The sequence below is a fragment of the Chelon labrosus genome (assembly GCF_963514085.1).
Source record: "Chelon labrosus genome assembly, chromosome: 6".
Classification (NCBI taxonomy): domain Eukaryota; kingdom Metazoa; phylum Chordata; class Actinopteri; order Mugiliformes; family Mugilidae; genus Chelon; species Chelon labrosus.
Genome location: NC_140342.1, coordinates 2,845,711 through 2,859,043, shown reverse-complemented (window position 1 = coordinate 2,859,043; position 13,333 = coordinate 2,845,711). Strand labels below are relative to the sequence as shown.

The 13,333-nt window shown below is 41.8% G+C and overlaps 2 protein-coding genes across 2 annotated transcripts in view; both read right to left on the bottom strand.

The window, feature by feature from the left end:
- Nucleotides 1-2,841, bottom strand: part of dpydb (dihydropyrimidine dehydrogenase b) — a 32,645-nt gene extending 29,804 nt beyond the window's left edge. Inside the window, exons 1-2 of the mRNA XM_084547394.1 lie at nucleotides 2,648-2,841; nucleotides 64-174 (exon numbers count right to left, since the gene is read on the bottom strand). Of these exons, the coding sequence (XP_084403520.1) occupies nucleotides 64-174; nucleotides 2,648-2,680 (144 nt within the window). The 5' untranslated portion in view covers nucleotides 2,681-2,841. The remainder of the gene's footprint in view (nucleotides 1-63; nucleotides 175-2,647) is intronic.
- A 2,405-nt stretch (nucleotides 2,842-5,246) lies between these two features.
- odr4 (odr-4 GPCR localization factor homolog) lies at nucleotides 5,247-13,316 on the bottom strand. Its single transcript, XM_084545837.1, has 14 exons — nucleotides 13,190-13,316; nucleotides 12,761-12,864; nucleotides 12,327-12,443; nucleotides 11,986-12,078; nucleotides 11,665-11,771; nucleotides 11,536-11,572; nucleotides 11,036-11,179; nucleotides 10,858-10,953; nucleotides 10,275-10,322; nucleotides 10,025-10,144; nucleotides 9,824-9,938; nucleotides 6,347-6,550; nucleotides 5,620-5,673; nucleotides 5,247-5,356 (listed from the first exon to the last, which is right to left on the bottom strand). The coding sequence occupies exons 2-14, from the start codon at nucleotides 12,857-12,859 to the stop codon at nucleotides 5,286-5,288; spliced, it is 1,305 nt and encodes a 434-aa protein (XP_084401963.1). The 5' UTR covers nucleotides 12,860-12,864; nucleotides 13,190-13,316; the 3' UTR covers nucleotides 5,247-5,285.
- Between the last annotated feature and the right edge of the window lie 17 nt (nucleotides 13,317-13,333).

Below are 13,333 nucleotides of genomic sequence, written 5' to 3'. Positions count from 1 at the left end.
GTGGAACAAGGACTAAACTGCACAAAAAAAAAAAAAAAAGGAAATCTTGTGTGTGTGCCTTACATCACAGTTCCTTTCAGGGTTTCTCTTCCAGTGTTTCTTTTCTTTCTTCTTACCCTCTGTGGACATGATCTGAGCATGACTCTTCACCCTGGGGTTCAGAGCCAGGATGCTCTGAAAAGAAAAGTGAGATGAAATATATGCAATATTAGATTCTCAAGCTTTAACAGATGAAAGTAGAATTGTCTAACATTTCTGCTTCTCCTACGGGAAATGTGCTTAGCTACACTGAAGCAGGTAACTGTGAGTTAAACTAAGCAGTTCAAGCCCTGGCTCCTTCTGTGTTAGCTAAAGTGTCCTTGGGCATGACCATAGACTGTATAAAGATGGACAGAGGAACAGCTCCTCCAAAGTGAAGCCAAGGCAAAAACAGCTCCCCCTGGTGTCTGGCTGTAGTACAGGTCATAAGCTCCACAGCATCAGTTTGGCCAGTGCAAAGAAGTGGCCAATGCAGGACGCCACAAGATAAATTAGATAACTAGAATACAAATACACTTTATGTATCACAGCAATATAGCTGTGATCCATTTTTTATTGTATAACAAAGACAGAAAATATCTTGTTTCATCAGCTGTTTGGAGGGTTAATGAATGTTAATAGTAGTGTCTGCTAAGATATGGCTTGTCTTCTCCTCATGTACAGTTTATGGGACAAATATTTTGATTTGTTTTGACGCACTTGTTTTAAAATCTGCATTTGACATTCCAACAATGTATAAAGACACGCATATCACACAATGCTGCATGCTATGTGTGTAAATTGAAAGTCTAAATTGTAACAGGTTTTACATATTGCATGGTTTCCATCTGATCACCATGATGGAGAGGAAGTTCTTGTGTTATCTGTCTTCTTAGCACACACAGACACCTGCTGATAGAATATTCCAGGAAAGGCTGGAGTTATAAAAGGAAATGGCTTCTTCGATGGTTGGGGTCAAGAAGATAAGATATGGATAGGGCCAGGTCAGTGCACTGACGTTATATGACCTGTTGACTTAACGTATAGCAACGGAAACAAAGAAATGAAATATCTCGTTTAACTCCAAATTCCTTACAGCAATTCATACAGTTTTGACTGCAGGTTTGAATTCACTTTAATCCTAACCTTAAAATGGTCAGTTGGAACTATTTCCCCATTACCCATCGTTACATGAGCACGCCTGGAGTATACGCAGTCCGGGCACACGTGCCACTTATCTGCACCTTGTACGCGCGTCTTGTTCCGTAAGATAACAAGGTCGTATTAGGACTACATAACATGGCCTTTTGACCTTTTAATCCTTGCAGCACGTTATGTTGGAAGAATAACAAGTTGTTTAAGAAATAATACGGCTTGCAACTACTGTCTGTCCCGAAAAAGTGATGATGAAAGTAAATATGTCCTGTTGCACATCTCAGCTATACTAACCTATTTGCCTTTAAAGTTACTGTCAAAATATACTCACTTTAGAAGCATCTTATTACGGTTAATTCGGAAAGAGAACCATAAAAGTGCGATGATAAATTAGCTGTGTGTCACTTTTTTGTCTTCCACTGATGTTTAAGGGTTTATCTGTGCAATAGTTCAGCTGCATCAATGTTTCACTGGTGAACGTGAATTCTACTGCCCTGTCCTTTTCACTTCATTTGTAATGTATGGTTCAAGTTTAAGGACTCTGCATCAAAATCACTCATCAGCTCCTCACTCTAGGTTCAAAACTAAAGGCGGCAGAGCTTTCAAAGTCACGGCACTAAAACTCTGGAACTGTCTCTTAAAAAAAAACATCTTTTAGAAGGCACGGGATGACCCATCTTTTCAGACTTGCGTTTGAGTCATGCCATGTTTTTATTTTTTACATGCATTTCTGGTTCATCTGGATTGTTTTATTGTGGATCACTTTGTGACAGATTTTTAAGGTTGCCGCTTACTTTTTACTTTCGTTTCGCTAGGAAGCCAAGGACACATCTGTCTGCTGTGTTCTCAGACTGCTGTTTTTTTTGTTTTTGTTTTTTGGACAACAGCCTTTTTGGTGTTGAGTGAAACTGCTGAATAAACCAGTTCAGTCTAATATTACACTTCCATGAAGGAGGGGACTAATGGGGAGGGTTAGCATTTGACTTAACTTTCGGATTCAGTTCCTAAATTTTATTCCAAAGGAACTGAATGTTTCCCAGTGAACTGAATTATTTTGAAAATTATTATTTTGATTACACATGGGTTCGACTATATTCCACTTCTTGCCGTTAAACCGAAACCAGAATTAGGGACCAGATTAATATTGGGACCGACTCAAAGTAGGCCTGTCACGTCTCAGATTAGTGGTCTTTCGAAAACGGTTGAAGGTAATCCCCAGATCCCCGTTTGTTTCTACTTGAAAATTCCCCACAAGGAGTTTATTTACTTCTGTAGCCTATTTTGAAACAGGCGTTCGTACCACAGATCAGATTAGGATTCCTTCTTTAACAAAAACCCTGTCAGAGGACACGCTTCGCCAACAAACGTCGTCGTCAGACTTTGCATGTTTTTACCTTGCGTTCAAGACGAATTATGGTTATTTTAATGAAGCCAGCGAATAAAGAATCCTGCTGAGAAAACCAGAATATTTTACCTCAATGTCTGGAAGATCTTTACTCAACATCATCCTTCCGTCCAGCTGCTGGAATAAAACCTTTTTAATGCGTGGCGAAGATCTTGTGTGCGCCCCGTTTGCTTTCCTGGATTAGAGGTCCGAAGCACTGTCCGGGACTGCTCTGTTCCGAGTGGAACTATCTGACAGCTGACCGTTTTTTTTAAGCAGTCCTGCTCCTTCCTCTAACGGAGACGTTTGACGGAAACTTGTTTAGAGCCAGCGGACAGCCCCATTTCCTCGACCAAAGAGCAGACTGAGAGGTGGAGCCCTTATCACTCTCTGGGGTGAAAGTTCTGCAGCATTGTGCAGCGTTCAGGGTTTTGCACCTCTGCTCTGGATAGATCAAACAGTGACCACCGTACTGTAATCTGTCAAGTTCAAACTCAAACTTGGAGTGAGTCCTGCATATTTTTTTTTTCTCGTCTTTTCATTTGCATAAGTGTTTAACCCTCTCCTTCCCTTCTTACTCACTGACTCCCTCCACTTTTCTTCTCCTCTTTGTTGGCTCTTTAGTCTTCTGTCCAGAGGAAGCATCAGCTACCTGAGGTCAGACACCACTATGGGCCTGAAGAGTGAGGCGAGGTATTCGGATTGATTACTGTTAGATATAAAGGAGTTATGGAAAGAAACAGAACAGGACAGGAAGAAGTGTTCTTCTTCTTTTTGTCCTGTTCAGATACGGGGTTATTTACTGCTTCGATTCAGCTTGCTCACTAGATAAGATGCACCACACTTGTAATTCACCTTGAAGATATCAGTTAGGGTCGGCCTCGGCCACACATAGAAGAACACTGATACACGAAAGGCCGCGCTCCTCCTATTGTATCCAGGTGGAGCCCAGATAGAATAAAACCTGTGTTTACACTTAGTTGGGGGGTTCTCTTAGTTGGGGGCTTCTCTTCTCACATCCTTATGGTGGTTAAGTTGAAGTCTCAGCGCTGACTCTGTACCTATTCTCTGCGTGTCAAATAAATTGTTGATTGGAGAGAAGTTGTCGGGTGGTCTATTCATAGTCGAACTAACCTTTCCAATAGGTATAAAGAACTTGGGCTGAAGGAGAGGAAAATATTCCTCCTTCGACATTACTGAACTACTTTTACCACTGAACAATAAAGCAATAAGCCCTGAACTAAAAATACACATGAACAAATTCAAAGTAGTATAATAAGTAATAGTAGCATAATAATAATCAAAATGAATACATTTTATTTTTCTGTGCGACGTGGCGATGGTGCTAAGGTTTTGTACCTGTTTAAATAAACAAACCAGCAATGCCACCCTGGGAATTTCACCCAAGCATTATTATTATTATTATTACTGAACATCAGCGTCAAAAAAGGGAGTCAGGTTTGTAATGGCAACAGGCAGGAGAAAAATGTTTTTATGTAATACAATACTCTGTGCGAGGATAAGTGTCTCATATCACTCCCGGAGAAAGAGCTCAGTAAACCACTTCCTGTTTTTATAGTAGTTCAATCTACTAACTGTATTGCTTTGTGAAAATCTTAATTTGCAAAGTAACTAAAGCCCTCATATAAATGCTGTGCTATAAAAAGTAAAATGAACTTCATTTCTAGCTAATTTTACTGAGCGTTTTCGTGGTCGTCTCAGACTTTGCCTACACTGAAAGTACTGCTGCAGTCCAAACTCCAGAAACGCACCTTCCGCCATTAGTGTCTGGTCCTCTCATTCTTCTCATTCAGTTCTTCTCCTCATATCCTACCCTTTGTATCTTTATCCATTCCCACTGCAGCTTTGTTTTTCCTAGTCTATCTGAACTCTCACTCTGCTCTACTCTATCACGTCTCCCCAGCACTTTTGCTTTGCTAATGTTGGGGATATTTCTGCATTCTATACAAGCAGACTGGTCTGCTTCACTGACCCACAGTAATCAAGATGTGAAAAAACACATCTCAGTTTTATTTTTCTAGGAGCAACTACAAGAGTTCGCAGCTGAATCAATAACCAGTATGTTCTCAAATATAACATTTGTCTGCACACAAACCGCAAGATGTTATTGACACGCTGCTTCTGAGCAACTGATTTGCCAGTACTAAAGCTTAACTTAACCCCTGACTGAAGCAATGTTTTCCTGTGCTCTCTGGTTAATGTTTTACCTCCGACCACATCCAGAATCCCTTATTGGTGCCCCTGTAACCACACCTACAGCAATGTCAGGGGGTCCTGGAGTACGCTTCTACACACTGCAGCAAGGCGAGAGGTTAAAGTTGTTCACAGGATTTTCAATGAATAAAGACTTTGTATTACTTGGATTTTAATCAAAACAAACTGGACTGGCAGGCTCCACAAGATTTGTGATCTTAATTCAGTAAACTACACAGATCTCTCCAATTAATGGACATGGACATGTGATGGAAATGGTTTGAAAAAATATGCGATACTGATCAAAAACTCCCCTGCAGCAAGCAACTGAACTTTTGACCTGTGGTATATAATGAACATGACACAGTGTCCTCCTTAACAGTTTTTCCCAAGAGGAAATTAACAACTATGGGACTTTTTTCCATAACCTTATCTCTTATTTGCAGATTTGACCAACACACACTTGACAGAAATGTTCCAAACAAATTACTTTATTCTGATGTGTTCATACGTCTCAAATGTCGTTGAGATAGAGCATCGAGGCAGCGGTGGCAAGTAGGGCGACAGCAGTAGCCATGGCAACACCTACACAACAAAGAGTGGAGGAATCAGGATGATAGTCACACAAGTATGCACGTACCTATGCATATAATACTTTTAAAAATCAGTCTTCAGCAGGTCATTTGTGCTAAATGTTTGTGTTATGCTATAGTAGATTGGGTTGGATCAAATCATACCAACCTGAGTTCAATGGAGAGGTTTGGAAAAAACATGTGCAGCATATTAAGCAAATAGCCTACTGTCGATCAATCCACTTGCTACAACAATCTAACTGTATGTGACTTTACCAATGTAGTTGTTTCTCTGGGGCTCCAGCACTTCAACAGTTTTCACTGCGGGCTCTGGAAACAAGACACAAATTCATAAAGTACAATAATATAATATATCAGAAAGTCTGACTGGTTATTGTGAAAATAAGGTAAATGACTGAAATCAAACAAAAGTTTTATCGTCAGCTTCAGTGACGTAGTTATAACCACTCTTCACTTGTTAACACATTTTTTGTAGCTTATTTAAGGAGCCTGTTTAGAGCCTGTAATAGAATTTTCCAAAAACTGAGTTTAGCTTTCAAAATTACCTTTTTCGAAAATTAGAGCTTGCTGGACTTTGGATTTAATTGTTCTAGATACAAATCCACAGATCTGTCCTTTGAATGCCCTGCACTGATAACACATCATAACAAATGTTTTCCTGTGTCTCCTGTCAGCTAAGGTTTCTCCAACAAAAACAATGTCTGTGCCCTACTTATCTCAGCCTGTGATTGAATGCAGACATGCATCACATGCAAGTTCACTTTGATTGTAGGAAGGTCCGTCCTTCAGACTTTGGACAAGGCAGACAGTCAGACTGCAGCCTTGAATTTATATGGGTCTTCATTATTTCCTATTGGTGCTTAAAGCGTTTTACAGTCACAATAACACATCTATCCACTCGTTCACACATGTACACACACCAGCTACCACCGGCACCGGGAGCCACAGTGTTTGAATAATGCATATGTATTTTTTTTTCTACCTGCTATCACATCACTCTCTGTGATTTCAGCAATCGTTTCCTGCTGGGTATCCAAGTCTTCCTCCGCTGCGCTGATGTCCAGCATCTCCTTCAGTCGGTCAGTCACCTCTGACAAATCCTCGTCACTGAACTGGTAGTCACACACACACACCGGGCCACTCACTTTTACTGGGCAAAAGATACGACGAGGAAGGCAGCATTGCTCTGGAAGAGAGAAAGATGGTGAGGTATGGTAAGATTTGGTACATACTTTAAAAATGATAATGGGACAGCTTGAACTGAAACACTTCTTGCCTAATGTTGCTGTGGTTATCATTTAAGTCACAGTTAAGAAGTGAAACTGGGGGTATTTGCATAATTTGCTCAACTGGCAGGAAAATTTGATCTACTCCAGTCACACTTCCGCTATCTTCAGATTCAGAAGGATTACTATCCCTTCCCTGAGCTACCTCCAAAGACACCCGTAGATACTCTACTAGCCAAAAAGGCAGGTCATAAGGGTGCCATCACAAGGATCTATGACACACTAACCAACACAAATCCTCAGCCCACCGCCAATATTAGGACTCTCTGGGAGGAAGATCTTGGCACACCTCTCTCTGATAATCTGTGGAAGTCAGTTTTAGAGCAAGTGCACTAATCTTCCTCGTGTAGTAGATAAGGCCTTATACAATTTAAAATTGTTCACCGTGTTCGCTTAACCAAGGCCAAACTGGCTAAGATTTACCCCAATACCGACCCTACATGTGACCGCGGCAAACAGGCACCGGCGACCGTAATGCACATGTTTTGGACATGTCCCACTCTTCGCATATTCTGCCTCGCAATATTTAACTCCTTGAGTGAGGTTTTTAGTATAGTTATTGATCCACCTCCTTTGATAGCTTTATTTGGTGTAAGACCTGGGGACTGTGACTGGCCATTAAATACACTATATTACCAAAAGTATTCGCTCACCCATTCAAATGATCAGAATCAGGTGTTCTAATCACTTGGCCTGGCCCCAGGTGTATAAATTCAAGCACTCAGGCATGCAGACTGTGAAACAAGACATTTGTGAAAGAATGGGCCGCTCTCAGGAGCTCAGTGAATTCCAGCGTGGAACTGTCATAGGATGCCACTTTTGCAACAAATCCAGTCGTGAAATTTCCTCGCTCCTAAATATTCCACAGTCAACTGTCAGCTCTATTATAACAAAATGGAAGCGTTTGGGAAAAACAGCAACTCAGCCACGAAGTGGTAGGCCACGTAAAGTGACGGAGAGGGGTCAGCGGATGCTGAAGCGCATGAGGTCGCCGACTTTCTGCACAGTCAATTGCTACAGAGCTACAAACTTCATGTGACCTTCAGATTAGCCCAAGTACAGTACGCAGAGAGCTTCATGGAATGGGTTTCCATGGCCGAGCAGCTGCAGCCAAGCCACACATCACCAAGTGCAATGCAAGGCGTCGGATGCAATGGTGTAAAGCACGCCGCCACTGGCCTCTAGAGCAGTGGAGACGCGTTCTCTGGAGTGATGAATCACGCTTTTCCATCTGGCAATCTGATGGACGAGTCTGGGTTTGGAGGTTGCCAGGAGAACGGTACATTTCAGATTGCATTGTGCCAACTGTGAAATTTGGTGGAGGAGGAATTATGGTATGGGGTTGTTTTTCAGGAGCTGGGCTTGGCCCCTTAGTTCCAGTGAAAGGAACATTGAATGCTTCAGGATACCAAAACATTTTGGACAATTCCATGCTCCCAACCTTGTGGGAACAGTTTGGAGCGGGCCCCTTCCTCTTCCAACATGACTGTGCACCAGTGCACAAAGCAAGGTCCATAAAGACGTGGATGACAGAGTCTGGTGTGGATGAACTTGACTGGCCTGCACAGAGTCCTGACCTGAACCCGATAGAACACCTTTGGGATGAATTAGAGCGGAGACTGAGAGCCAGGCCTTCTCGACCAACATCAGTGTGTGACCTCACCAATGCGCTTTTGGAAGAATGGTCAAAAATTCCTATAAACACTCTCCTCAACCTTGTGGACAGTCTTCCCAGAAGAGTTGAAGCTGTAATAGCTGCAAAAGGTGGACCGACATCATATTGAATTCTATGAGTTAGGAATGGGATGGCACTTCAGTTCATAGAATGAGTAAAGGCAGGTGAGCGAATACTTTTGGTAATATAGTGTATGTACAATGTTGTAGCCTTTACTACCTTACTTGCCCGTCGCCAAATACTGTTAAATTGGAAGAGCTCTAAACCCCCATCCCATGGTAGGTGAATCAGGGACATTATGTCTCAGATTAAGTTAGAGAAGATCAAATTCACTCTGAGAGGTAATAAGGACAAATTTAACAAGGTCTGGATGCCTTTTCTGACTTATTTCAATTACTATACTATACTACTGATGTGACAAACTGGAACTAGTAGAGGATATTTTTGCTTATTTGGGTGAAGACTGCTAACTTAATCCATTGTAGTTTTGTTTTTTCTCCTTTATTTGTTTTACTTTTATTTTTATTTTATTATCATCATTCTATTCAGCTATCTTACCTCGTTCTTTTTCTTCTTTATCACATGATTTTCTCCTTTGTATTTTCCTTTCCTTTAGAGGATCTGGGACCATGGGGGGTTGGGGGGATCTATTGTGCGCATTTATTGAATCTGTGATTTGAATACGTGTTCAACTGAAAATGCAAATAAGCAGATTGTTCAAAAAAAAAAAGGAAAAAGAAGTGAAACTACCAGAAGGTACACGTGAGCAGCAGTCGCTGTCACAGTGAATGTTCCTTGACTCAGCTGCTTTCGAACGTTTTTTTATTTAGACAGCATAGCAGAGATAGAAGGACCGCAGGGAAATAACACAAACCCTACACACAACATGCAGACCTCAACAATAAAGCCATCACACGGAGAGCACGCACCATAACCCCAGGCACCCCCTCTACCCATTCTTCACACTGCTCCCATCGGGGCACAGATGATGCTAAACTCTTGAGTAGGATGCAACCGGACTTCTTGGTTTTTGAGGACTGTCACCTCTCTTCCATACCCTTGATTCTGAACGACAGTAATAGCTCTAAAGTGCTTTTTTAAGAGGTTTCCTGTCCTGCCAGCTTTTTTGACACAGATTAATCAATTTCACCTGGAATCACACCATGGGTTTTGCTTTGCATTTATGCCGTAACTATTCAGGACTTCACAACTCCAGTTAGAGAAGAAAAGCCCAGACTGTCCTCTGGGCTCTGTAGAGCAGGTAGGTGAGCGGAGGATGTTGTCCAAACTGTCCAACATCCTGAACAACTCCTCTGACTGTATAAGACTGCTAGGACCTTGGGTAGCTCTTTCAGCCAGAGACTGTTGCACCAACAGAGCAGGAAGGAGCCCTACCAGAGGTCCTTTGTCCCTACAGCAGGCTGACTCAGACCTGCAACCCAGCCATGTCCACGACCTTTAACCTTAACTATCTAAAGCCACAAGCAAATGATTATACCTGTCTGTTGTTTGTCTCTGCTGCTGCCCTTGCTCTCCTGTTCTGATGTTAGTAGCTCCTCCAGCAGCATCTGAACCCTCGTGGTCACCGTAGAAACCACGTCTCTCTTCAGCAGCTGGCAACGAGAAAGGTTTTAATGAGAAACTTTTGGGATTCGCCTTTCAGTTTCATGTCCTTGTGTCTAATGTATTAAAGTGTTACCTTCTCTGCGTGCTTGGCTTTCGGTTTGTTGCTGTGTAGATAAGCTTTGCTGTGGATTGCTCCTCTGACTGACACACTGCCTCCACACTGCTGGACCGCATCTGTTAACCTCTGATTGTCCTAAGACACAGGAAGTCAAGGTCCTCTTTCACGGTCATGTACAAATGTCTGACAAGTTGATCTAGAAGCCTCGTTAGCTATGATCATTTCACACACACGTGTTTGTATTTCTGTGTGTTGCGTTTCTTACCAGTGAGATGAGCAGCTGAGCTGTCAATGTCTGTCGCACATTTCTCCTCTACAGAGAAACACAGTAGGTAAGAATTATACTCCTGTCTTTCCAGATCATCAGTTACTGTGTAATATCAGGAGACCGCAATCTATATTAGACAGTCTGTTAGTGCACAAAATAGCCCCACTTTATATGGTATGTATCGGTTAAATATGTATGGATAAATACCATTGCCATCGACTCCATCTTTACGGGAGAACCCTTATTCTTTATCACAATACTTGTTCTAAAAACTCCTGCTTTTAAGTAATCACACAAATGTGAGACTCCCTATAGTTTAAGTATATGGCTCAACAGTGTCTGAACATTGTTTTTTTTTTTTTTTTGTAAGGTAGTTGATCAGTGACAAGTTTTTTTTCCAAGCTTCAAGTAACTGATGTATGAGGCGGATGAGCTACTGTCCGTCTGCAGATAAAACGTTAAAGGAGCGATTATTCCCCTTGAGTAAAGCTCCAAACATATGGTTTTCCCATGCACATTTAAAAATACAAGTTTTGTACAGTAAATAGACTGTAAGCACTGTTTTCATGTTTTATACAACCTGTCCGACTGTGAGCTCCGAGTCCTCTGGCAGCTTTTTTCCATCAATCAGACAAACTCCACTCTCAATCTGGTGTGCCCACGCTTTCAGACCCTCCTGAAACAAAGACTGACTTGAGAACAGTTCCACTGAAGTTCCCAAAAAGGATTTATAAACAAGTGTGTGCGTGTGTACTAACCTTAAGACATTCATCCATGCTGTTTGTGTTGGTTCTTTTGTCTGGTAGTGGTAGCAACAAGTCCACATTTAGACAACATGACAGTGTGGCCCACGAGGAACACACACCCGACTGATACTTCCAATCCGCGGGCCTGGCCACGCTCTGGAACAGCCAAAGACATTGATACCGTATGAATAACACGCACAACACCAAGCTGGACTGACCGTGAGTCAGTTCAGACAACCTGAGTGAAGGCTTGAATACTTAATCCATGATCTAAATCATTCCCTGTCAACTGATCTAGAACAACTCAGACCAAGTTTCTGAGAAAAGCTGAAGGTATTCAAAATAATTCAGATTGTCCTTTAGGTGTTTGTGTAAAGGGGCTGAGTATTTATAAAGCAAGTCAGCCTTTGCTCAAGGCAGATCGGTGAAAAAAATGATCTCTTGAAATGAGGCTTAGACAGAATACACACTCTGATAAGGACAATCAGACAAACAATAATGTGCAAACTAACCTTGGGGTCTTTGATGTCAAAGGTTCTGCACACAGTTCTGGTGTTTGAGGTTAAAGAATATCAATACACAGTATCTGGTAGATATCTGAGCCAATGCCAAGGCTATCTCTTTATCTGGATGAAGGATACTTTCTGGTTTTGGGGTTGATGTGCAGTGTGACGCAGTCTGTGACATCATCCTCTGCAGGGTTCCACAGGTGCTCCGAGGAGATGAGGTTCTCCACTGCAAACACCAGCTACACACACATGGATCAGATCAATAGATTACACTGATGTGCATAAGGCTTTCAAGAACTTCCTCGTATGAGCAGAACCCAGCTCAGGAAGGGGGACCCATTCTCTTGAGGTCGGCCAGGTAGAACTTAATCTTGAGAATTCTTCGGAATATTACAAATACCAAAATATGGATGCCTGCTTTGGGAAATGGCTATGCTGTGCTATGACTCTCACCTGTCTGAGAGTGGTTAGTGTGTCTTTGGCATCTGTGTCTGTGATGATGAAGACTCCCAAAACGGACAGACCTCCGGGCAGCATCCTGGACACCTGGAAATCAGCAGAAGATTCTCAGGCAGCCATACTTTTTGCTCTTAATTTTTTGTTCTTAATTTACAAAATTGCAAGAAGATAAACAGGTCATCACCACAATCAGTTAAAATCCTTTGGTCATTATTTTTTTACTTCTTCTTATTAATATAAAATATATGAGTTCCCTGTATTACCAAAGCATGTTCCCATGTGTTCTAAAAACGCTCCACATTAACTGATTACACAGTAATTACCCCTTCACCTACCTGTCGAGCATGCTCAGTGACCCACTCCTTGTCCAGGGAATTTACAGTTGCTGCAGTGGACTCATCCCTTTGGGGCGTCCGAGTAGCCATGACAACAAAATCCCTCTGGGCTGAGGACTAAAATGTTTAGTCAGTGATATAAATGATTCACTCCGCACATAGCATACCTTTTCACTTCATATCATGTCATGAAATCCAGTGCTCCATCACACAGCTGCAAACTATTTCAATCACTAAATGACTGTTTCAATCGTTTTTAAAGGCTATATTGCTCATCTTAAATGTGAGACTTATCGTCTCAGACCAGTTTGGGATTATTTTAATACAGCTTGTGTTTTTGCATGGGAAGGAGGACTTTACCAATTAAAGTGAGCCATAGCAAACTTTTACATATGGTCTAATACAAGGCAGATGTTTGTGCATAATAACCTTACCTGTCCAATAAGCACTCCTGTCACCAGACCTGATTGTTGTTCACATAATTTAGACAAATATCCCTCCACAGCTTCTTCTGCTATGTAGCCACGACCCATGATGTCTAAGAATGAAACAGAGAGGTGGTACAAAATCAGAATACCTTCAGCTCTGTGTCTTCATCAGTTTATCTAATAAAAAAACAGCTTTGGTGAGATGTAAAACACTAGAGTCCAGTAAAGGCAGTGACTACAAACATACAGGCACTGACTGAATTAAAGTAGTCTGACCTCACAAACTCAAGACCAGCTTTAATTAGTATACTTAAGGAGTGTCTTCCCCTCAAACTTTAGCTAGCCGATATTTACAAGCTGGATGTAGCTACAATAATTTGTAGCTACATCCAGTTTAATAGAGCCCGCAGCTTGAATTTAAGAAGTCCCCCGTACCGTGGAGAAAAATACCGGAAAGAAGCAAAACAGTAGCTCAAATATGAATCAGAAATCAGGCAGACGGCTTTTAAATTTGACAGCTGGCAGTGGTTCGTCAGCAGAGCAAAAGACACAGTTGACCACATTGCTTTGCGCAGTGAC

What these genes read in the sequence shown, in the direction of transcription:
- odr4 (XM_084545837.1), bottom strand. Translation starts at nt 12,859, where the DNA reads ATGGGTCGTGGCTACATAGCAGAAGAAGCTGTGGAGGGATATTTGTCT. An exon ending in GCATGGATGAATGTCTTAAG is followed by an intron (nt 10,954 to 11,035) that starts GTTAGTACACAC and finishes TCTTTGTTTCAG; the next exon opens with GAGGGTCTGAAAGCGTGGGC. An exon ending in CTCAGCTGCTCATCTCACTG is followed by an intron (nt 10,145 to 10,274) that starts GTAAGAAACGCA and finishes CCTGTGTCTTAG; the next exon opens with GACAATCAGAGGTTAACAGA.